Here is a 25,969-nt window from a genome sequence, read left to right as displayed (position 1 = left end):
GGACAGCTGAGCGCAATGGACAGTAACCAATCAGTAATATGCGGTCTTGACGGACGTTTCTCTGAGCTAATCGAAATTTGGGGTCAATCTGATCGGTGGAGGAGGCGAGCAGGTGGGCGGGGGTAATGTTGAAAGACGGCCGTACTGGCCAATGAGACATCGGGATGTTCTGAGTGGCCGTCGCCTTGACCATTAACATGCGTGAGATAGTAGGCAGGGAATGCAGTGTTCGGATAATGATTGGTCGTTGAGCGCGAATGGACATGGGACCTGGCCAGTCAAAGTGGGGCCTTGCCTCTAGAGCATGGTCACCGTAACTAATCAGATCAGGGAGAGAATGATTGACATCGAGCCTAGCCAATGGGTGTAGGGGTGCTGACCGGCCGCCAGCGGAAGTGGCGGGTTTCCCGTTTGTTTTTCTGCCGGTTTCTGGCGCCGCTTTTCCTCCGGAAAGTTTTGGGTGAAAATCCCGGGGGAGTGTTGGGGGAGACGCAGTCTCTTTACCTAATCCCCAAACCACCTGCTCGGACCTTGCGGCAGGCCGCAAAACCTGACATTTCCCTGAATCACCTCCGGTCCGTTCTTCGTCTCACGCCAACCGGTCTCGTAATCAGCGAAAGGTGGAGGCCTCGCGGCCTAACTCCATGGAGTCGCCCGAGAAAGTCGATGTGAACCGAGCAAGCGCTGAGGAACTGGAGACGGCGCTGTTTGGGATCGGGAGGAAGAGGGCGAGAGCTATCGTTAGGAGGAGAGAGGTGAGGAGAAGGAAGAGTGTTGGTGGGGAAGGGTCGGGGGGTGTTGAGTGGGATAGTGTGTGTGTGTGTGTGGGGGAGGGGAGAGGGGGTAGTGAGAGAGTGAGGGTGCCTAGGAGGGAGGGGAGAAACAAGAGTGGGTAGGGGAGAACATGGTTGTCGAGGTGATTGGGAAGATTAGAGGGCGAGGACTGAAATGTGTGAGATTGATGTAGCCTTGAAATTAGTAAAAAGAAATGCTACTCCAGTAACAGGCCATTCAATCCACTGCATCTGTGTTTATAGAAACAGTGATTCGGTCTGATCTCACTCAGATACTTTTCATTGAGAGAGATTCCAGAGGAAGACCACTACCATCGTGGTGAAATAATAAAAGACTATGGTATCAAACGAAAAAAGCCTTTCCAGAAGATTAATGCAGGTCATAAAATTATACTCAAAAATAGCAAGAAAATAATTTTTAAAAATAATGAGAGTAATTATAGTCTGAGAAAATTAGAAAGTGCTGGATATTAAGAATGATTAAAGGGAGTGGTGGTTGAGGGAACTAATAATAAAAAAAAAAGGAAACAGGTGTGTTGAACAAGAATCATTGTAGAGGATACAAATAACGTCCTAGAAATAATTGTGAATTCGATGAAAGGGAGGCGTAATCAACAAGTCACTGCCACAATGATGAAAATTATAAGGGCAGGAGGAGAATACTCAAGGGAAATTAGGAGGGCAAAAAGAAGACCTGAGATAGCTTTGGCAAATAGAGTTAAGGTGAATGAAAAGGATTCTACAAATACATTAAGGACAAAAGTTGAATTAGGGAGAGAATTGGAGGGGCAGGATTTACAGGTATTTGGAAAGGGATAGTCAAATGTGGCTTTGTGCTGGGAAATCGTGTCTCACTAACTTGATTAAGTTTTTTGGGGACGTGATGATGAGTATTCATGAAGGCAGAGCAGTGGAGCTGGTCTGTATGGACTTCAGTAAGGCATTTGACAAGGTTCTGCATGGTAGACTGGTTAGCAAGGTTATTTCACATGGAATACAGGGAGAACTAGCCATTTGGATACAGAACTGGCTCAAAGGTAGGACACGGAGGGTGGTGTTGGAGGATTGCTTTTCAGACTAGAGGTCTGTTACCAGTGGTGTGCCACAGGATTGGTGCTGGGTCCACTGCTGGATGTGAAAATAGGAGGTACGGTTAGTAAGTTTACAGATGACGCCAAAATTGATGCTGTAGTAGAGAGCAAAGAATGTTACCTGAGACTACAACGGGACCTTGATTAGATGGGCTGATGGTCCAAGGAGCAGCAGATGGAGTTTAATTTAGATAAATGAGAGGTGCTGCATTTTGGAAAGGCAAATCAGAGCAGAATGTGTGCACTTAATGGTAAGGTCCTGGGGAGTGTTGCCGAACAAAGAGACCTTGGAGTGGAGGTTCATAGTTCCTTGAAAGTGGAATCGCAGATAGACAGGATAGTGAGGAAGACGTTTGGTATGTATGCCTGTATTGGTCAGTGCATTGAGTAAAGGAGTTGGAAGCTCGCGTTGTCGTTGAACAGGACATTGGTTAGGCCACTTTTGGAAAACTGTGTTCAATTCTGATCTCCCTGCTATAGGAAATGTTGTTAAACTTGAAAGTGTTTAGAAAAAATTTACAATGATGTTGTCAGGGTTGGAGGGTTTGAACTATAGGGAGAGGCTGAATCGGCTGGGGCTATTTTCCCTGGAGTGTTAGAGGCTGAGGGGTGATCTTACAGAGGTTTATAAAATCATGAGGGGCTTGGATCGGAAGAGCAGCCAAGGTCTTTTCCCCCAGGTATGAGACTCCAAAACTAGAGAGCATAGGTTTAAGGTGAGAGGGGAAAGATTTAAAAGGGACCTGAGGGGCAACTTTTTCACACAGAGGGTGGTGTGCAAATGGAATGAGCTGCCAGAGGAAGTGGTGGAGGCTGGTACAAATACAACATTCAAAAGGCATTTGAGGGGGTACACGAATAGGTTGGATTTAGAGGGCTATGGGCCAAATGCTGGAAAATGGGATCTGATTAATTTAGGATATCTGGTCAGCATGGACTAGTTGGACCCAAGGGTCTGTTTCCATGCTGTACATGTCTATGACTCTGACAAATTAAAATTTGACAATTGGCCAGGCCCTGACATAAATGGCTTTGAGCTAGTAGGTGCTTTTATTTTAATTTTACAAAGTCCATCAGAAGGAAATCTGCCATCCTGACCTGGTCTGGCTGATGTGTGAATCTAGGTCCATAGCAGTGAGTTTTGAGAGCAATTAAGGATGGGCAACAAATGTTGATTGGTAGTGATGCCCACATTCTGTGAAAGATCGATTTTTGTTTTTCCCAGCCCCTTTTAATATAGAAGAATGTGATGTAACCGAGGTAAACCTCAAAATTTGAATGCTTTGTATTGGTGTTTACTGAGGCAGAGGAAGCTGATGAAAGGTCAGTGGAAGTGGACATTGTGGTGAAATTAGATAGGTTGAAAATCTATAGCCAGCTATCTGTTACATCTTGTCTATACATGTATATGTTGTCTAGTCCAGATGCCTTGGATCAGTTTGCTGAGGGCATTTGGATTTGCAATTTCGGAAGGGCTTGCCTTACTCTTTCACTCTTGCTTAACTATAGATGAGATGCTAGAGGATTGGAGAATGGCACGTTATTGAAGAAAGGGTATGAGGGCAGTCCTATGAGCGATAGGCCAGGTAGTTTAGAATCAGTGATAGGGAAGGTTTAGAAACAAGGTTCAAAGAACCTTGTGTTGGAATGAAAGTGAATCCAAAGCAGGTTTGTAAGATTGTATTCGGTGAATCAAATCAAATTTTTTGAACTGACAGAAGGTTGTTGAAGGGTGTTGGATTTTTTTTTACATGCATTTTAACAAAACAGTTTGATAAAGTATCACAAAAGGGCCTGTGAACAAAACAAGAGTAGGACGTTCAGTTTCATGTGGGGGTGGGGGAAGAGATAAAATTTGCTTATGCACTGAAAACATTTGAGTCTTGCTCAGTAATGTTGTCCAGGTCAAGGAAACAATTATATTGGATACCAGAACTGGTACACACATAATGGCGTCATAAAAGAGGGTGAGCACTTAACAATAACAGTGTGCAGATGATGTGCATTGATATAATGAGACTCCTCCTTCAGCATGGCTTATGTGTGAAAGATTGTTCTGTCTGTTGGGTTATGTTTTACTGTCTATCCTGTTGCTGTTGCTCATGAGATTTTCTTTTCTTTGACTCCTATCCAAACCATGATTTAGGAATTGAAAGGCTTTTCATCGCTGGATGATCTCCTGCACATCAAAGGCATCACGGGCCATCTTTTGGAAAGGAACTGTGAGTTACTGTTGTGCCATACCAGTAAGCCGAGTACAGACACCAGCACGCAAGGCCTGTCCAGCAGCTCTAATAGTGTAAGTCAACATCTGCAATCCAACTTGGCAGCCAAGGGCAAATGTTGTTGGGGGGCATTGGTATCAGGATTTCACATTTCTATCTCTGTGGTGGGGTAATGAAGAATTGGAAGGCCGTAAGTAGGAGAGAAATACTAGTATGAAGCATACCTTCATGAAACCACAGTTGATACTTACAAAGCTGTGATGCAGTGCAGGGATTTTTTTCAGTTCATATCTGTGCTGCAGGACCAATATTTTTTCTGATATTAAAGAAAAACTGCATAAACCTCCCAATCCTGCTAACCTTCAGCCATACAACCTTCCAAGAGCTGTCTTGATTTCCAATTCTATTTATTTGGCAATCAATCATTTTAACCACATCACTGGGGTAGGGGGGCATGCCTCCAGCTGTCTTTTCCCTGGCTTCCAGAATTCAATCCTTAAAAGTTTTTGCACCTCTCTCTTTTAAAATGTTCCGTAAAGCTCATCGTTGCTTGCCCTACAATATCCTTTTTATTTCATTTACAATGTGTAGATGTTGCAGTCCTATTTTCTGTTGAGAAAGAAATCACTGGAGTCAAGAAGGGTTGCAGAGGACTGGAAATGGTAAATGTAAAACCCCTCTTTTAAGAAGGAAAGGGAGGCAGAAAGCAGGAACTCATACGCTGGTTGGCCTGACCTCAGTTGCTGGTAAGATTTTAGGGTCCATTATTAACGGTGACACTGCAACGTATGTGGTTGCGCATGGTAAAATAGGGCTGAGTCAGTACTGCTTCGTCAAGGGGTGGTCATGCCTGACAAATCAGTTAGAATCCTTTGAAGAGTGAATGAGTAAGTTAGACATAGGAACATCACTGGATATGATCTATTTAGATTTCCAGAAGGCCTTGAGGTGCTGCTCAGGAGGCAGCTAAATAAGAGTAGACGATTGGTTGAGGATCAGCTGACTGGCAGAAGGCAGAGAATAGTGATGAAGGGTAATAGGTCCACAGCCATTGCCATCTCCCAGGCCCTACACCCATCCCTGGAACATCAGGATAACAAGGGCGCCTACATCAGTCTCTTATTTAGCTCTGCCTTCAACACCATAATTCCAACCAAACACGGAGACCTAGGATGCTGTCCCTCTTCGGCAACTGGATCCTTGACTTCCTGACCCGCAGACTACAATCAGTAAGGACAAACCACCTCCACAATAACCTTCAACCATTGTACCCTGCGAGGCTGTGTACTCAGCCCCTTACTGTACTCCTTATAAACACATGACTGCGTGACTCAATTCAGCTCTAACTCCATTTACAAATTTGATGACACCACTGTTGTGGGTCGGATCTTTAAACAATGATGAGACAGAGAACAGGAAAGAGATAGAGAGCTTAGTGACATGGTGTAAAGACACCAATCTCTCCCTCAATGTCAACAAAGCGCGGGAGTTGATGATCAACTTCAGGAAACAGAGTGGAGGACACGCCCCTGTTTGAATCAGTGATGCTGAGATGGAGGTGGTCAAGATCTTCAAGTCACTAGGAGTAAATATTACCAACAATCTGTCCTGGTCGATCCACGTCAATGCTACGGTCAAGAAAGCTCACCGATGTCTGTACTTCATCAGAAGGCTAAAGAAACTCGGCACGTCCACAATGACTCTTACCAGTTTTTAGAGATACACCATAGAAAGGATCCTATCAGATGTCCCACAGCTTGGTATGGCAACTGTTCTGTCCAAGACTGCAGCAAGTACAGAGAGCTGTAAATACAGCCCAGTCCATCACGCAAACCAGCCTTCCTTCCATTGACTCTGTCTACACTTGCCACTGCCTCAGGAAAGCAACCAACATCATTAAAGATCCTTCCAACCCTGGTTATACTCCTTCACCCCTTCCATTGGGCAGATGATTCAAAAATTTGAAAATGCGTGCCAACAGATTCAAGAACACCTTCTTCCCCACTGTTATCAGGCTTATGAATGGTCCTCTGATATATTAAAGTTGATCTTTCTCTGCACCTTCCCTGTAGCTGTAACACTATATTCTACATTCTGTTCTATTACCCTGATGTACTTATGTAAGGCATGATTTTTCTGGACAACACGCAAAACAATACTTTACACTGTATCTCCGTACATGTGACAACAATAGAGCAAAATCAAAGGGGTCTTTCTCCGGGTGACAGCTGGTGACCAGTGTAGTTCCCGTGGATCAGTGTCGGTGTCACAGCTATTAACGTGATATGTTAGTGATCTGGATGAAGGAACTGGGGACATTGTTGCTAAGTTGGCCAATGACACAAAGATAGGTGGAGGGACAGCTAGTGTCCAGGAAACAAAGAGGGTGCTGAAGGACTTGGACAGTCTAGAAGAGTGGAATACATCGGAAAGTACAAGGTTTAGCACTTCGGTAGGAAGAACAGAGGCATAGATTATTTTCTAAATTGGTAACGGCTTCGGAAACCTGAAGCACAAAAAGAACATAGAAGTTCTGGTTGAGGATTCTCTTAAGGTTAACATGCAGGTTCGTTTAGCAGTTCAGGCAGGTGCAATGTTTAATAAATGTGGAGCTGGAAAAGCCCAGCTGGTCAGAAGTCCACATTTTGGGCCGAAACCCTTCGTCAGGACTGGGGAGGGGCTGGGGTGCGGGCAGGGGAGATGGAGATAGGTGGATGTAGGTAGGGATTATTGAAATTGGTCAGTGGGAAGGGTGGAGCGGAAAGGTGAGTGGGAAGATGGACAGGTTGGGGAGGACAGATTTTGAAGCTGGTGAAGTCAGTATTCAGGTCATTGGGCTGTAAGCTCCCAAGGTGAAATATGAAGTGTTGCTCCCCTAGTTTATGTTTGGCCTCACTCTGACAGAGGAGGAGGCCAAGGATGGACATGTCACCAGAGGAGTGGGAGTAGTGGGGGAAGTTAAAGCGGATGGCAACCAGAAAGTCGGGTTGATTGGTGCGTGCAGAGTGTAGGTTGAGTGTAGTTGCGAAGTGAAGCTGGTCGGTGAGTCGGCATTTGGTTTCCCTTATATAGAGGGAGCAACGGATACAAAAGATGAGGTACGATGAAGTGAATCTCTGCCAGATTTGGAAGGATTGTTTGGGACCTTGGATGGGGGTGAGGGGTTGGGGGGGGTAGGGCAGGTGTAGCATCTCCTGCAGTTGCAGGGAAAGGTACCAGGCGTGGTGGAAGGGTCGGTGGGGAGTGTGGAGCTGATGAGGGAGTTGTGGATTGAATGGTCCCTGTGGAAAGAGGACAGGGGTCGGGTGGGAAATAATATTTTTGTGATGGGGTCTGATTGTAGGTAGTGGAAATGTAAGGGGATGATATTGTTGTATTCAGAGGTTTGAGGGGCGGTATGTGAGCACTAAGGGGACCCTATCCTTGTTGGGTTGAGAGGGTTTTGAGGGCAGAAGTGCGGGAAATGTTGGAGATGCAGTTGAGGGCATCCTTAATAACAGAGGAGGGGAAATTACAATCTCTAAAGTAGGAGGATATGTGGGAAGTCCTAGAGTAGAGTGCCTCATCCTGGGAGCAGAGATAGAGGAATTGAGTATGGGATAGCATTTTGGCAGGAGGGTGGGTGAGAGGAGGTGTAGTCGAGGTAATTGTGGGAGTCATTTGGGTTTGAAACTGATATCAGTGGAGAGTTGGTTATCGGAGATGGAGATGGAGAGGTCCAGGAAGGGGAGGGAGGTGTCAGAAATGGTCCAGGTGAGTTTGAAGGCATGGTGGAAGGTGTTGGCGAAGTTGATGTACTAGTCAAGCTCGCAAGAGTACAAGGCAGCACCGATACAGTCATCAGTGTCGCAGAGAAAGAGCTGAGGGATGTTGCGGGTGTGGTTGTTGAAGAGGGACTGTTTTACGAATCCTACAAAGAGGCAGGCATAGTTTGGGTCCGAGTGGGTGCCCATGGCCACCCCTTTGTTTTGTAGGAAGTGGGAGGAATCAAAGGAGAAGTTGTTGAGGGCAAAGACCAGTTCCACCAAGTGAATGAGTGTGTCGGTGGAGGGCAACTGGTTGGGCCTACGGGAGAGGAAGAAGGGGAGGGATTTTTGGCCAACCCTGTGGGGGATACAGGTATCCAGGGACTGAACATCCATAATGAAGTGTTTAGGGCCGGAAATTGAAAGTTTTTGAATAAGTGGAGGGTGTGGGTTGTGTCCTAAATGTAGGTCATAGAATCGTAGAATCCCTACAGTGTGGAAACAGGCCCTTTGGCCCAACAAGTCCACACCAACCCTCAGAGCATCCCAGCCAGACCCTATAACCCACGTAATCTACACATTCCTGAACACTATGGGCAATTTAGCATGGCCAATCCACCTACCCTGCACATCTTTGGACTGTGAGAGGAAACCAGAGCACCCGGAGGAAATCCACGCAGTCACGGGGAGAATGTGCAAACTCCACATGCACAGTCGCCCGAGGGTGGAATCGAACTCCAGTCCCTGGAGCTGTGAGACAGCAGTGCTAACCACTAAGCCACCGTGCCGGCCCAAACCGTGCCATAGGTGGTGAGCTCCTGGACCAAAGGAGAAAGAATGGAGTCGAGGTAGGAGGAGATGACCTTGGTGGGGAAGGAGCAGGTAGAGACAATGGGTTTTAGGATTTTGGGTTGACTGGGGCAGTTGGGTTTTAGGATTTTGGGTAGGAGATAGTTCTCCAACTCTGCACCAACCGTTTCTGTCAGGATGGGCGCTGTGCACGGGAGATCTCCTGAGGTGATGAAATTGTTGATTTTTAAACTTGTTTCAAGAAGACTAGAATACAAGAGCAGAGATGTGCTGTTGAGGGTGTGTGTGGCTTTCATCAGATCGCATTTAGAATATTGTGAGCAGTTTTGTGCCCCATATATAAGGAAGGATGTGCTGGCTTGAAGGGAGTTCAAAGGAGGTTTACAAGAATGATCCCATGGATGAAGGGCTTCTCTGGAGGAGTGGTTGAGAACTCTGGGTCTGCAGTCAATGGAATTTGGAAGGATAAAGGGGGATATGATTGAAACTTACAAAATACTGAGAGGCCTGGATGGAGTGGACATGGAGAAATGTTTCCAATAGTAGGAGAGACTAGGACCTGAGGGCACCGCCTTCGAGTGAAGTGACAACCGTTTAGAACTGTGATGAGGAGTATGGTGAATCTCTGGAATTCATTGCCCCTGGAGGATGTGATGCCAAGTCATTGACTGTATTTAAGACAGTTAGACAGGCTTGTGATAAGTTGGGAACCAGGGGTTATGGGGAGGAGAGAGAAGAATAGGGTTAAGAAACCCTAAATTCTGTTCCTTTCTTTGGTCTTATGATAAGCTGCCTTATTGATTAATTGCAGTCTTTGGGACATAATCATATTCTCAATGCTGATGGGAAGGCAGTTCCAGGTATTGGATGCAGCAATACTAAGGAATGGCAAGAAATTTGCAAGTCAGGAATGTGCCCTTGTCAAAAATAACACACTTGGAAATATGCCGAAAGAAAGAAACATAGAAACAGTCATCAGTGATCCTTGGTGCTGCCAGGCCTCCTACCGTTTATCGTATCATAGAATCCCGACAGTGTGGAAACAGGCCCTTTGTCCCAAAAAGTCCACACTGACCCTCAGAGTATCCCACCCAGACCCATCCCCCTATAACCCACCTAATCTACACGTCCCTGAACACTATGGACAATTTGTTTTGGCCAATCCACCTAGTCTACACATCTTTGGATTGTGGGACTGACATGGGGAGGATGTGCAAACTCCACACAGACAGTCACCCGAGAAATTAAATCCAGGTCCCTGGCGCTGTGAGGCAGCACTATTTTCCCTCACCTTGTTTGTCCTACCCAAATGCATCACCTCACACTTATGTGGATTGAATTCAGTTTGCCACTGATCATCCCATCTGACCAGTCCATCAATATCCCCCTATAATCTAAGGCTACCCTCATTACTGTTTACCACCTGACTATTTTTCGTATCCACTGTAAGCCTATTTTTCAACCCTCCTACCTTTGTGTCTAAATCATTTTATATATACCAGAAACAACAAGCACCCAAACACTGATCCTGGTGGAAACCCAATGCACACAGGCCACAAAAACATCTCTTGACCATCACCTTCTGCCTCCTGTCTCTCAGCCACTTGTGGATCCAATTGACCAAATTTCATTGGATCCCATCAGTTATTACCAGATGGGAGACTGATAATAAAGGTACGTTATCAAATGCTGAGATGAAGATCTGCACATCTGGCTATGTCTGTGAAAAATTCAGTCAAGATGGTTCGACATGAGCTCTCCTGAACAAAACCATGCTGACACTTGTTTAATCTGTGCCTTTCCAAATGCAGATTGTGTCCCTCAATTGCTTCCAATAGTTTCCCCTCTGCCAAGATTGGACTGACTGGCTTACAGTTTCTTTATCCCTTGCTGCTGCCTTGAATACTGGTACCACACTGCCTATTTCCTAGTCCTGTGACACATCTCCTATGGCCAGGCAGGAATTGAAAATTTTTGCAAGCATCACTGTTTCGTACCTTGTATCACAAGATAGTGAGGAAAGCATTTAATCTTGTTCCACCTTGGTTACACCAGGAGCACAGACATGGCCTTAGAGATGAAAACTAGGATGCCAATTAGTTACGTCGAAAATCTGGAAGGTTAATGCAGAGATTGTTTTTCCAGATTTTTGGGAGCATGTCTCATTGCTTGTGTTTAATGTCAGCAAGCCGAGACAGAAGTTATGGCCAAGGTGATTCGTTTGAAATATTTCAATCTCTTTAGTTCATATTCTTCACTTGTAGCTGTTGAGGGCCTGTTCTTGATTCATGACCTGTTCCGAGTTTTCATTCTTGTGTGCTACTTGATGGGCCATTGGTGAAAGCAAGAAATGTCATAAATTTGTATTTTTTTTTGTTCTTGGGTATGGTTTTTGAAGTACTCTCTCATGTCTTTAATTGGGAGAAGGAGGATTCAAATGCAGACTTTGAAAAGCTGGACTGTGAAGCTCCTTGAGCGGATTGAGATAGAAGGTGAGAAAGTGTTGAAGGTGTTCACAGTTTAAAAATGGACAAGTGTCTAGGTCCAGATGAGGCATATCCCAGGCTGTTGTGGGAGATGAGGGAGCAAATAACAGGAACCAAAACAGAAATTACTGGAAAAGCTCAGCAGGTCTGGCAGCATCTTTGGAGAGAAAACAGAGTTGACGTTTCAGGTCCTGTGACTCTGGGTACTTGGTTGTTGCTAAGACTTTAGAGCCCCTGTTAAGGATGAGATTGCAGAGTACTTGGAAATGCATGGTAAAATAGAGATGAGTCAGCGCAGCTTCATGAAGGGGAGGTCACGTCTGACAAATTTGTTAGAATTCTTTGAGGAGGCAACAGCAAGATAAAGGGGAGCCAGGCGACGTGATCTAATTAGATTTCCGGATGGCCTATGACAAGATGCCACACAGGATGCTGCTAAATAAGATATGAGCCCATGGTATTAGGGCCAAGGTACTGGCATGAGTAGAGGATTGGCTGACTGGCAGAACACAGAGTAGAGATAAATATGACTTTTTCCGATGGTAGCCGGTGACTGATAGAGCTCCGGAAGGGTCCATGTTGGGACAGCAACTATTCATGTTATACATTAATGCTCTGGATGAAGAAACCGAGAGCATTGTTGCTAAGTTTACAGATGACACACAGATGGAGGGATGGATAGTGTTGAGGAAGTTGGGAGGCTGCAGAAGGACTTGCACGGGCTAGGAGAATGGGCAAAGAGATGGCAGATGGAATATAGTGTGGGAAAGTGACAGGTTGTTCACTTTGGAAGAATGGAGCCATCAGCAATTTTCTAAATAGGAAAGAGTTCCAAATCTGAAGCTCAAAGGGACTTTGGATTTGTAGTTCAGGATTTTCTTAAGATTAACATGCAGGTTCATCTGACAGGAGGGCAAATACAATGTTAGCATTCATTTCAAAATGGCTAGAGTGCTGCTGAGGCTGTATAAGGCTCTGGTCAGACCGCATTTTGGAATATTGTGAGCAGTTTTGGACCACGTGTCTATGGAAGGATATGTTGGCCTTGGAAGGGGTTCAGAGGAGGTTTACAAGAATTGTCCTGCGAATGAAGGGCTTGTCACATGAGCAGTTGAGGACTCAGAGTCTATACTTGATTGCATTTAGAAGGATGACGGGGAGCATCTCATTGAAGCTTAGGCTAACTGAGGCCTAGATAGAGTGGATATAGAGAAGAAATTTCCACTCAAAGGAGAAACTGGAAACTCTGGACGCAGCCTCAGAGTGAAGGGACAACCCTTTAGAACTGAAATGAGGAATTTCTTCAGCCAGAGGCTGGTGAATCTGGAACTTACTGCTACGGACTGCTGTGGAGGTGAAGTCATTGAGTGTATTTAAGACAGAGATAGGTTCTTGATTGGTAAGAGGATCACGTGTTATGGAGAGAAGACAGGATAATGGAGTTGAGAAACTTATCAGCCATGATTGAATGGCAGAGCAGACTTGAGCTGAAGGGTGTAATTCTACTCTCATATCTTAGAGTCTTATGACCCCTGGTTCTCGTGTCTGTGGTCATTGACAACATACTTCCTGCAGCTGAGGAGTGACCTTTATAGAAGTTTGTTGTGGTTGGTTGGCTCGTCAAGCTGGTTCGTTGTTCCGCAGACATTTAATTACCCTGCTGGATAATGTCATCAGTGCAGCCTCCGATGAAGCGCTGTTGTGTTTTCCCGCCTGGTTTTTAAACTCTGAAGTCTGTTCAGCTGGATTACCTCGCTTCTGGTTTTCCTTCGTAGTGGAGTGTATATGGGGTCGAGTTCCATGTGTTTGTTGATGGCTTTCTTCGTGGAGTACCAGGTTTCTAGGAATTCCCATGCCTGTCTCAGCTTTGCTTGTCCCAGGATCTTGGTGTTATCCCAGTCGAATTGGTGGTTCTCCTTTCTATGTGGATAGAGATGAGTGAGTATTGGTCATTTCTTTTTGTAGCTAATTGGTGTTCGTGTACTCTTGTGGTTAATTTCCTTCCTGTTTGTCTGATGTAGTGTTTGTCACAGTCTCTGCAGGGATTCTTATAGATGACATTAGTCCTGACAATAGTGGGAAGTGGGTCTTTGACCACCAATTCGACTGGGACAACACCAAGATCCTGGGACAAGTTAAGCTGAGACAGGCACAGGAATTCCTAGAAGCCTGGTACTCCACGAAGAAATCTATCAACGAACACGTAGAGCTCGACCCTGTATACACTCCACTGCGAAGGAAAACCGGAAGTGAGGTAATCCAGCTCAACGGACCCCAGAGTTTTAAAAACGAGGCAGGAGAAAACGACGGCGCTTCATCGGAGGCTGCACTGATGATGTTATCCAGCAGGGTAATGAAACGTCGGCAGAGCAACGAACCAGCTCGGCGAGCCAACCAACCACAACACCCACAACCCGAGCTACATATCTATTTCAAAACCTTTATAGAAGTTTATAAAAGCATGAGGGTCATAGATAAGTTGAATAGCCAAGGTCTTTCCTCCATGGTAGGGGAGCCCAAAACTAGAAGGCATAGGTTTAAGGTGGGAGGGAAAGATTTAAAAGGGGCCCGAGGGGCAACTTTTTCACGCAGATGGTGGTGCATGTATGGAATGAACTGCCAGAGGAAGTGGTAGAGGAGAGTACAGTTACAATATTTGGGCAGGTACATGGATAGTAATGGCTAGAGGGATATGGGCCAAATGCAGGCAAATGGGACTAGTTCAATTTAGGAAACCTGGTTGACATGGATAAGTTGAGTAGAAATTTACCAAGAATCGTTAGGCACACCTTCTAAACCCACGACTACTACCGTCTAGAAAGATAATGGTGGCAGATACATGGGAACACCATCACCTGCAAGTTCCAAATCACTGACCATCCTTAATGTGGAGGTGCTGGTGTTGGACTGGGGTGGACAAGACCAGAAGTCCCACGACAGCAGGTTATAGTCCATCAGATTTATTGGAAATCACAAACTTTTGGAGTACTGCTGGTTTGTCAGATGATGTGGAGGAAAGCACACAGGCACAGAATTTCTAGTCAGAGAGATTAAAAGATCATACAAGTGGTGTGAATGGTGTGCTTCTTTTCACCTGACGAAGTAGCAGTGCTTCGAAAGCTTGTGTTTCAAATAAGCCTGTTGGACTCTAACCCGGTGTCGTGTGATCTCTGACCTACTCAAAAGTTCTGGAACACCCTTCCTAGTTGCATTGCATGTCTACCTACAGCGGATGGACTGCAATCATTCAAGAAGGCAGCTCGCCATCACTGTCTCAAAGGAAATTAAAGACAGGCAATAAATGCTTGCCCTGCGTGTGACATCCACGTTGCATGAATAGAAGAAAAACTATTGTGTTTAGTGTATAATTGTGAATTGTGTTATTAATGGACGATCTACAGCTCATGAGTAGGAAAAAAGTTTAAAGTGTGCCAGTTGTTGTTAAGGTCCAAAGAATGGGCTGATGGGCCTGGGTTTACTTTCCATTGAACAATGGGTCTACCTCCAGGCCACAGGTGTTGATCTAGACAGATGTCACTGGCTGGTCCAGGATTAATTGCTCATCTCTAATTGTCCTGGGGAAGATGTTAATGAGCTGCAAGTATTGTAAGTAGGTACACCCACTGTTGTTACAGACATTGGAGACTGAAGCCTAATAGTGGAATTTAAATTTGCAATTTTATCTCCTGAACCACCTTCACTTAAATCTGTAAGTGCTATAGTTTATTTCATGGCAATGGAGGAATGCGACTGCTGAATTTGCCTTTAATCTGGATTATGTGCTGCCGGAGCCGCTGTTTTGTCATCTGTTTCTTCCCAGTGCATGGTTTTCGTGAGTGTGGCACCATGCTGCAACCTGCTGGCTGTTGACAGGTACAACAGCTGTGCTTTTCAGCTGTGATCATACTCCTTTGTTACTCTGCAGTGGAATTAATTAAAACCAGTCTTTGTTCAGTAATCTCGTAATACAGTAACTGGTTAATGACTCTGGATTTGATGTGATTGAGACATGAGCTGTATACTAGTGAAGGACACCTATCAAGGCAACCTCATTGAAGTCGTCAGGGGTAAGAAGAGAATTAACAAAACTGATCCAGGTAAATTGTTCACTGTTGCAAATGGTTTACATAAAGGTGTGTGTGGTAGGGCTGTGGTATGGTGGCAGAAGCTCAAAATGTGGAAGTTCGTAAGGGGGCGTATTGGGTTAGGTTAGGTGTTGGAAAGTATTAATTAATCTTCATAGGACAGTATGGATGGAAGCAACAGATAATTGGTAGTGTTCCTTGATAGAAAAGGTAACTCACTGGCTGGATCTTTGAAAAACTGATGGGATGTTAGACCTTCCCAGAAAGAATTTTGTGAACAACATTTTTGGCTGCTACAGTAATCAATGAACCTGGTGGCTGTGTGGGGAGTGAAAGGGCAATGAAGACTGGGAGAAGAAAGTGGCAGATGAGAAAGCATTGTCTGCAGGAGATTCACATTGGGCTCTGTTAAATAGAGAGAAGGCTATTGTCTTTGAGTTATGATCAGGGATGGGAAACCAGGGGAGAATAATCTTTTCTCCGCTTGTCTATCCAAACTCCTGGAGGAAGGGGCATGAAGACTGACCCATATGACACACAAAGAGCAAAGACCAAGGTCATGGTTTCAGTTATGTGGTAACTGTTTTCTAAAATTTAACATTGCTCTGACGTTTTTTGCATGTATATCGAATGTGGCAAGGTCCTCTTTTTTCCTCAGTTCACGTTCACAATTTCAACTAAGTCTGTCATTTCAGTAGATGTGGATGTTATTGCTTGAAAAGCTAGATGACTGTTTTTTGGAAGTCACATTGAAGAGTGAGGGAAACAGCAAAAAAATCTCAGGCCAGAATTCTGCCCCATTACTTTTGGATGAGGATGGAATTAACCAGTACCTTCAGCAAAGCCAATGCAAATATCTCACCAATGCTTCACTTAATCCCTTGGGATTCTGGCCAGATTTATTTTTAATTCATGGGATTTGAGTGATCCCCAATTATCTTTGAATGTGGACAGTATTCCCTCGCACTCCTCTGACTTGTCTCTTCGATAGTGGTCAGGCTTTGGGGAGTTTCGGGGGTGGGGGTGTGGAGGTGAGTTACTTGTTGCAGGATTCCTAGCCTTTGAAGATAATTCAGATCAAGACAGTTTTCAAATACAATGTAGCAAGGTTCATGACACCGTATGCTGTAAAGATTAATGGAGCAAAATACTTGGTTTTGAAAACAAAAGAACAGTTACAGCTCTTAAACTTTAGATCTAAAAGTCTTGGAGAACATTGTTTCTACTCTCTGTTTCACTTGTAAACATGCAGTTAAAAACAGCAACTTGAGAGGGATTGGGATCCTCCTCCCCACTTCTCTCTCAAGTCTGATCAGTTTACTCATGGCTGGAAGAATAAACTGACTTGCAATATGCATTACCCAAGGCCTTTTTCAATTTGGTTCATTGATCAATGATTGACTTCAGATTCTTTTATTGAAACAGCAAGTGTCAACTTTCTGAGGTATTTTTGGTAGATTTGTCATGATGTCTGATGTCCCAAACACCCGCTGAAATCTGATGTGGAGCTGGATGAGCACAGCAGACCAGGCAGCATCAGAGGAACAGGAAAGCTGACGTTTCGGTTTTGACCCTTCTTCAGAAATTTCTGACCTGAAACGTCAACTTTCCTGCTCCTCTGCTGCCTGGCCTGCTGTGTTCATCCTGCTCTACACCTTGTCTCAGCTTCTCCAGCATCGGCAGTTCCTACTATCTCTGAAATCTGATGTTGTCTTTTAATTGTTTGGTATGTTGTTTCTTCCCTTGACATCAAGCATCTGTTGTGGTGAACTGAAGTTAACTTGAAATTCACGTTCTTTACTCTTAAAAAAAGAAACATTGTTAGTACAGCACATTGAATCACCTCAAGGTGTCTTAATGTGCTCCAAAGTCAAGCATTGTAATGTAGGTGAAGTGGTATGCTGTGGAATCTGTCTAGACTGAATCATCACTGACCTTCCCTTTAGTTCACTTTGGGGTTCATTTGTGACATCATTTTTGTTTGATATCTGCCAGGCCTTTGATTCTAAATAACCATGTTTAGAATCATGACTAAATACAGTGTGGTGATTGGTTCTTTGGCTGCCTGGTAACTGCTATGTAATTGATTAATCTCGTCAAGGTGGATCAGGTGATAAATTATATCCTAATTGTACAACGTGATGAAGGAAGCTGCTTATCATTTAGATCATCAATATCCTCAAGAGCATCGACCAATCAACTACTGCTTTATATCTGAAAGCAGTGTCCAGTCTGTACATAGCAAAGTTACATAGCAGAGTGTAACCAGTTAATTGGTGGACTGAGTGAAGCTGACTGGCCTGTTCCTATTGTTGGTGCTGATTGAAACAAGAATATTGGCTCATTTGAATAGAAGCAATATACAAGGATACTGGAAAATGTAGAAGAGTGGCAGTGAACCAAAATGCTAATTTGGACAGCTGGTACAGATATAATGGATTGAATGGTCATCTCCTGTGCCGTAACACTTCTGTGATTTTCAGAGAATGCTTCTACTTTTCTCTTAGTGCCATGAGATTTCCTTCCACCTGCACCTGAACCAACAAATGAAGCCTCAGTCAGATAAACTGCATCTATGATATTCCCTCAGTACTTTGTTAGACTGTCAGACAAAATTGTGTCATGGATAGAAGCTTAACTCTGCTACATTCTGTCTCAGTTGCTAGTGTGCTACCAGCTGAGCTGACACTTTCAACTAAAGTGGTAGTGTTGAAGCATTGATGAGATCTGCTGGTGGAGTAAGGCATGCAGCTAGAGAATAAATTGTTGATCAGCACCACAGTTGGCAGGCTCAATCACTGTACTTGGTGATGTTACACATTGGTGACAGACAGCCGATCCAAATCAGCCTTTCTACCTCTCTGTTCACGACACACAGTAAAATTGAAACCTGCAAAGACCCTCAATCTGGCCCTTCACCAGACTTTTTGAATAATCTATCCCAGACTCTGAATAATCAATTCTAGACAGTGGGTCTATAGCTTAAACAAAAGATTGAGCAATTTACAAACAATACAGTGACTTTAGCAGAGGGAAATTAACTAATTGTTAACTCAGTTCTGAGGAAGGGTCACCGGATCCGAAATGTTAGCTTTGTTTTTTCCTTCACAGATGCTGCCAGACCTGCTGAGCTTTTCCAGCAACTTTGTTTCTTTTTTTTCCTGATTTACAGCATCTGCAGTTCTTCTGGTTTTTAACCTTTGTTTTCAGCCCCATTCATACAAAAGACAAATAATTAAGCACAGTTAAGGGATAAATAAAATAACAAAACTGGCTAGACTGTGAAAACCATTTAGTGTTGTTCCCCAGGCTTACGATTTTTCAGGTTGACATTTCTAAGAAAGTTGATCAGGGCCATCTTTTTAGCTTACTCTGAAGTCAGTAATATATAAACTTAATTTCTGTTCTCTGAACTTACAATAGGTGATAATGGGAGGTTAGGCAGGGTGCTTCCAAAACTACATGCTGTAGCGTCAAGAGCAAAACATCTCACAGAAAACACAATCCAACATCAAGTTCAAACTCTGGCCTCTCCCTGTCAGACTGGCCACCTCTTCTCGAGATCCGTCTTACCATTCAACATTTGTTGGACAATGAGGTCTCCCCCCAGACTTCCTGGAACCAATTTCCAAGCAGAAAGCTTGTTTGTTCGCTCCTCTTTTGTTTTTTTTCCCCAAACACAACCTGCTGTCCATAGTGGAAAGGTTGTTTTCAGCTCCATCCTCCCTTCACAGCTCCAAACCAAAATTGATAACAAGGATGAAATGAAAACTTAGCGAGGCTGCAAACATTGATCAATCAGTAAATGTGCATCAAAGTTTGGTAACAGCAACGCTAACTGCTCTTTCTTTTTGTTTCCTGTTCAGAGCTTCTCTGATGGTGCACTGGATGAAGAGGGTGGAGTTCATGATGGGTGGGAGGAAGGAGAGAATGAAGAAATGGATGAAAGAGAACAGGAAGATCTGAGTGACACAGTGGAGGGGATTGAGGACGATTGTGGAGAATCGTATTATTATTTTGTTGCGGACAAGGAGTGGATTGACCTTGTTCAGGAAGCACAGGGTAGACATCTAGTCCAACGTGTGAAACCTAAGGTAAGAGTTAGCAATTAAAGACTGTCAATGTATTTACTGGATTATTCATCTCTGCTTGATTTTTATCTTTTGGTAGCATTTTTGTGATAAGAAATTGTGACACTGTGACTTTATGAAATTGATTTGATTTTATTGTTACGTATACTGAGATACAGTGAAGAGTATTGTTTTGCATGCTTTCCAGACAAATCATACTTCGCATAAGTGCATAGGATAATAGGATAGAATGCAGAATATGCAGTTAGAGCTACAGAGACTTTTTTGTTGACTTTTGGTTTTTAAGAGAGCTGAGCTGTACTGGTCTCATTTGCCACTATAATTGACCTACCCATCAGATATTGGGCAAACTATAAAGCTGGAGAAGCAATTCAATGTTGTCAGGTTTGCATCTTCTGAAGTGATTAGATGTGTGCTGATTTGATCTTTTCAAAAGGAAAAGAAATGCTGAAGGAGTGCTGCCATTCCTGTGGAAGAGATGAGCGTGAGACATGGAATCCTGAGTCTTGATTCCAGATCTCTGGTGATGGTCAAAGAAGGAACAGCACTTGAGAATAAAATTAGGTGCTCTGAACAACCAGGGAGGAAAGCTTTCATTCATCTCTCGTGATGGAGACAGTCACGAAAGAAATAGATTTCTTTAGCGTAAAGGTATCCAGGGGTATGGAGAGAGCAGGTATAAGACCTTGAAATTAAGGATCAGCCATGATCATGTTGCACAGTAGAGTGTGCTTAGCGAGCTGAATGACCAATTCTTGCCCCTATTATCTGTCATTTCCCAGACCTTGGATACCACGACGATGGCCTAGTGGTATTATCGTTGGACTGTTAATCCAGAGACCTAGATAATGTTCTGGGGTCCTGGGTTCGAATCCCACCACGGCAGATGGTGGAATCTGAATTCACAAAATATCCGAAATTAAGAGTCTAATGAAGACCATCAATCCATTGTCGATTGTCGGAAAAACCCATCTGCTTCACTCATGTCCTTTTCGGGAAGGAAACTGCCATCCTTACCTGGTCTGGCCTTCATGTGACTCCAGACCCACAGCAATGTGGCTGACTCTGAACTGCACTCTAGGCAATTAGGGATGGGCAATAAATGCTGATCCCATTAATGAATAAATAATAAGAAATAAATTTGAGGCCAGCCTGAAAAGTGTTGGTCTATTCTATTCTGGAAGTAACATAAATCCTGACTGAGGGCTTTAGCAGGTGAGCTGAGGAAGGGACAGAGTCTGGCAGGTGATGATATATGCTAGGAAGCTCCACTAGAGATCTGATCTAAATCTAAGTTGTGAACAGTCTACCTCAGTCTCTGGTTTCTGCCCTTGAGAGGAGAGGGAGTTTTTGTTCTTCACTGCATTGAGCATGAACAGAAATTTCCTCCTATTCAATGACGGAAGAGCCCACATATTAGTGCAACAAAATAGGTCCAAGCATTTGCAGCAACCTTTAACCAGAAGTGCCGGATGGATGATCCATCTCGGCGGCCTCCAGTGGTCCCCAGCGTCCAGTCTCCAGCCAATTCAATTCACACCACATGATATTGAGAAACAGTTGGAGGCACTGGATATTGCAAAGGCTACGGACCTGATAACATTCGGCAATAGTACTGAAGACTTGTGCTCCATAATTTGTTGCTCTTCCAGCCACGTGTTTCAGTACAGTTAGAACACTGGAATCTACCTAACAATGTGGAAAATTGCCCACATATGTCCTGTAAACAAAAATCAGAACAAATCCAACCAGGCTAATCTCTGACCCATCAGTCTGCTAAAAAATCATTAGTAAAGTGATGAAAGTGTCACTGATATTGCTATCAAGCAGCACCTGCTCAGTGATGCCCATTTTGGATTCTTTCGGGGCCACTCAGCTCCCGACCTCATGACCGTCTTGATTCAAACATGGACAAAAGAGCTGAATTTGACGTGAGGCGAGAGGGACAGCCCTTGACATCAAGGCCATGTTTGTCCGAGTGTAACATTGAGGAGCTTTAGCAAAACTGGAATCAATGGGTATCAGGGGCAAACTGTCTGGTTACACTAATACCTGGAAAGTGGAAAGATGGTTATGGTCAATCATCCCAGCTCCAGGACATCTCTGCAGCAGTTCCTCGGGGTAGTGTCTGAGGCCCCATCTGTCTTCAGCTGCTTCATCAGTGACCGTCCCTCCATCATAAAGTAGGGAGTGGGGATGTTCACTTCATGATTGCACAATGTTTATCACCATTTGCGACTCAGATCTGAAACAGTCCATGTTCAAATGCAATAAGACCTGGACAATATCCAGGCTTGAACTAACAAGTAGCAAATAACATTCACAACCCACGAATGCCAGGCAATGACCATCTCTGAGGTAATCACTGCCCCTTGACATTTAGTTCTGTTACCATTGAATTCCCCACTATTAACATCCTAGGGGTAACTATTGACCAGAAACTCAGCTGGACTCACCATATAAATACAGTGGCTTTATGTTCAGGTCACAGGAGTATTGTGTTGAGTAACTGAACTCCTGAGTCCACAAAGCCTGTCTACCATTTACAAGGCACATGTCAGGAGTATGATGGCGTACTCACCATTTTCCTGGATGAGTGCGGCCCCAACAGCACTCACGAAGCTTGACATTATCCAGGACAAAGCAGCCCACTTGATTAGCACTAGCTCAGTAGCAGCATTGCAAAATATTCACCGAATATTTTTATGAAGTACTTTCCAAATCCACTTCCATCTAGAAGGATAAGGGCAACAGATTCATGGCAACCACCACCTGCAATTTCCTCTCCAAGCCACTCCCCATCCTGACTTGGAAATATATTGCCATTGCTTCTGTGTTGCTGGGTCAGAATCCTGGAATTCCGTCTAAGCGTATTGTGGGTCAACCCACAGCAAGTGGACTGCAACGGCTCAGGAAGGCAGCTCACCACCATCTTCGCAACTAGGAACAGGCAATAAATGCTAGTGAGCCAGTGATGCCCGCATCCTGTGAGTGGAAAAAAAAATTTTAGTGCTGATGGATTGATAATTTAGCAAGGTTCACAGAGTACTACAGCAGCTTGCTCAGGCTGCTCTGTTGCCTCTTGAGGAACAAAGGCAGTGGGTGTAGGGGACATAATCTCTGAGTTTTCCCTCGAGGCACACACCATCCTGACATGGGTATATATCCTAGATGTGTCTACAACACATGGACTGCGGCCATTTAAGGAGGAAGTTCTACATCACCTTCCCATTAAGGATATGCAATAACTGCTGCCCCAGTTTACATGGATGGTGGAGTTAAAGGTTATTTTTTGAGGAAAGTGTGTGATGGCAGATTTGAAGATGGGGATAGAACCATTAACAGCATCAGGTCATAGACCAGGAAAGGAGGCTGATCTTCAAATGATAATGGAAATTGCACAACTAATTTGAAAATTGGTGATAGAAACGGAACATGTATTCACAGTGGGGTCAGTGGTGAAAAATCTGAACTATTTTAAAGGGAGAAATGGTTGCGTTGGTGATTTTAGTGGGTACAGTGTCTGTGGTCTTCACTGCCTGCAATTCTAATGGTCATACTGCTTTCAGTGCACTGTGGTGATTCCATTGGCTGTACATGAATATTGTTGTCATGGAGACAGTACCCCACTGCAGGGCACTTAACTCTAATGAATCTTCACCTAGGATTCACTGATAATCAGTTCAATACTAGAGTAGTCCACATTGACGGTATAATTGGCAGCTTGAGCATGGAAAGAATTTATTAATGCGAAGGAAAAAGTCAAACTTGCTGTCTATTTTAAATAATTTTCCTATTAATGTGCCCGATGAGTTTGAGCACCAGCACTGTGGGAAGCATGTACCTTTGAGGCCCCAGCAGTATCTGTTTAGAGGATGAATTAATGAAATTCTAATATCACTGCAACCAGCTGGGTGCAGGGTACCTTGTAGAGTGTACAGAGAAATTACTGAACTTCAGTGCAGTTTATAATGCAATATTTACCCTTTGCCTCCTCAACAGTGAAAGTTATCTCCGAATGTGTTTGGAATCTTGATCACTAGGCTATTTGGGCTGAGGAACGGCCGATGAAGTTTAATTTGGATAAATGCGAGGTGTTGCATTTTGGTAAGGCAAACAAAGGCAGGACTTGCACAGTTAATGGTAAGACCTTGGGGAGTGTTGTCAAACAGAGACACTTAGGGGTTCAGGTACATGATTCCTTAAAAGTTGCGTCACAGGTAGACAGGGTGGTGAAGAAGGCATTTGGCCCACTTGCCTTCATTGCTCAGACCATTGAGTACGGGAGTTGGGAAGTCATGTGCAGGACATTGGTGAGGCCACTTTTGGAGTACTGTGTATAGTTCTGGTCGCCCTGCTACAGGAAGGATATTATTAAATTGGAAAGGATGCAGCAAAGATTTCAAGGATGTTACCGGGAATGGAGGGCTTGAGTTTTAAGGAGAGGCTGGATAGGTTTGGACTCTTTTTCACTGGAGCGTAGGAAGTTGAGGAGTGACCTTCTACAGGTTTCTCAAATCATGAGCGGTATAGATAAGGTGAATGGCAAAGGTCTTTTTCCGAGGGTAAGGGAATTCAAAACTAGGGGGCATAATTTTAAGGTGAGAGGAAAAAGACTTAAAAGTGACCTGAGGGGCAACTTTTTCACACCACAGGCTGGTTCTTACACGGCGTTAACTGCCAGAGGAAGTGAGAGATGCTAGTACAGTTGCAACATTTAAATGACATTTGGACAAGTACGTGAAGAGGAAAGATTTATAGGAATGTGGGCAAAACACAAGCAGATGGGGCTAGTTTACTTGGGGAAACCTTTTTGACGAGTTGGACTGATAGGTCTGTTTATGTGCTGGATGACTCTCCTTCCTCAAGCTGCAGAACTGGCCATTATCTGCCCTGCTTTACCTCATTTTAAGACAGTGCTGCTCTTGACCTACCTGATATTGAGTTTAATGGACTGACTTTTCTTTTTCAATGCAAGAATTTTGTTTTGCTCTTTCCTTTCTCCTGAATACATTGACTCTGCCTATTCAGAAATTATGACGTCTGAGAACCAGCTGCACCGGCCTGACTCTGTCAGGTCAGTGTTACAACTGAGGCTAGTGGAGTGTATCTTTGCCTTATCTCACTACTCTGCAGATCACAAGGCAAATAGTTTTTCAATTATTAAGATGACCGATTAAATACTTTGATCTTGATTTGAGTCAAAAAGAGATCCACCAGGTTTCTGAGTAACCTGTAATTGTTTTTATTATATAACGAAAGCTATTCACTGAAGATATAATTAGATAACATACACATCCAGTGATATAGAAGTGTAAGTGTTTGTCTTGTAAGAATCTCCAAGCACGCACAAACTTGCTTCATTAGAAGTAGGGAGAAGAAAAATTCTGTGCAGAGTTTAGGTGATTCAGCCATACTAAATCACCCATAATGTCCAGGGATGTGCAGGCTAGGTGGATTAGCTTTAGGAAATGCGGGGAGGGACTGGGTCTGGGTGGGATGCATATCCGACAGTCGGTATGACTCGATGGGCCAAATGGTCTGTCTCCGCACAGTAGGGATTCAGTGATTCTATGATTCGCTACATCATTCAGGGTTTTATTTTCAGAAATGGGAGAGATCATTTGTTCTTGGGCTTCTCTTTGAATTTAGCTCATCAAAACCAGACCTCTCCGAGCCACCAAGCTTTCAGATAACCTCAGCAGGGTTGACAGCAAAGCAAGCATTTATCACCAGTCACGTGATTGCTAGAAAGCCCTTGAAAAAGTCTGGAACAGTGTCCACACTGAACTTCTGATGACCTTTTTTTAAACAAATAAATTTCAGCATTTCTGCAAAGTTTGAAAAATCCTTTTCCCACAATCCTTCAAAACATTAGTCATCCAAGCAATATTAAGTAGAAAGTGTAGTTGCAGCATCAGGAATTAACCATGGAACTCACTGGGTCTATGTAACACCAGACAAAATCAAGCATTGCAGTTTTCTAGACAACAAGGTGCAGGGCTGGATGAACACAGCAGGCCAAGCAGCATCATAGGAGCAGAGAGGCTGATGTTTCGGGCCTAGACCCTTCATCAGAAAAGGGGGAGGGGAAGGGGGTTCTGAAATAAATAGGGAGAGAGTGGGAGGCGGATAGAAGAGGGATAGAGGAGAGGATAGGTGGAGAGGAAACAAACAGGTCGAAGAGGCGGGGATGGAGCCAGGAAAGGTGAGTGTAGGTGGGGAGTTAGGGAGGGGATAGGTCAGTCCAGGGAGGACGGACAGGTCAAGGGGGCGGGATGAGGTTGGTCGGTAGGAGATGGAGTTGCGGCTTGAGGTGGGAGGAGGGGATAGGTGGGAGGAAGAACAAGTTAGGGAGGCAGGGACGAGCTGGACTGGTTTTGGGATGCGGTAGGGGGAGGGGAGAGGGCTCACCTTTGTCCCCCTCCACCCACAGATCAACGAATACCGCTCACGCTTGGACATAGAGCAGTTTTTCCGCCGCCTCCGCCTCCACACTTACTTCTTTAACCGTGAACCTAACCCTCCCTCTAGTGACCCCTTCTCCCGCTTCCAACACATCCCCTCCTCCTGGACACCACCCCAAGGCCTCCTACCCTCCCTCGACCTCTTCATCTCCAACTGCCGTCGAGACATCAATC

At 44.3% G+C, this 25,969-nt stretch overlaps 1 protein-coding gene across 1 annotated transcript in view; it reads left to right on the top strand.

Annotated features, from left to right (window-relative positions):
* The first annotated feature begins 233 nt into the window (after nt 1–233).
* LOC109916110 (F-box/WD repeat-containing protein 7-like) overlaps nt 234–25,969 on the top strand; it is a 194,818-nt gene continuing 169,082 nt past the window's right edge. Inside the window, exons 1-3 of the mRNA XM_048597843.1 lie at nt 234–755; nt 4,032–4,184; nt 19,104–19,331. Of these exons, the coding sequence (XP_048453800.1) occupies nt 645–755; nt 4,032–4,184; nt 19,104–19,331 (492 nt within the window). The 5' untranslated portion in view covers nt 234–644. The remainder of the gene's footprint in view (nt 756–4,031; nt 4,185–19,103; nt 19,332–25,969) is intronic.

The sequence above is a fragment of the Rhincodon typus genome, chromosome 6 (assembly GCF_021869965.1).
Source record: "Rhincodon typus isolate 14 chromosome 6, sRhiTyp1.1, whole genome shotgun sequence".
Taxonomy (NCBI): Eukaryota; Metazoa; Chordata; class Chondrichthyes; order Orectolobiformes; family Rhincodontidae; genus Rhincodon; species Rhincodon typus.
The sequence above is the reverse complement of the archived record's forward strand: the minus strand, read 5'-3'. Positions and strand labels throughout refer to the sequence as shown.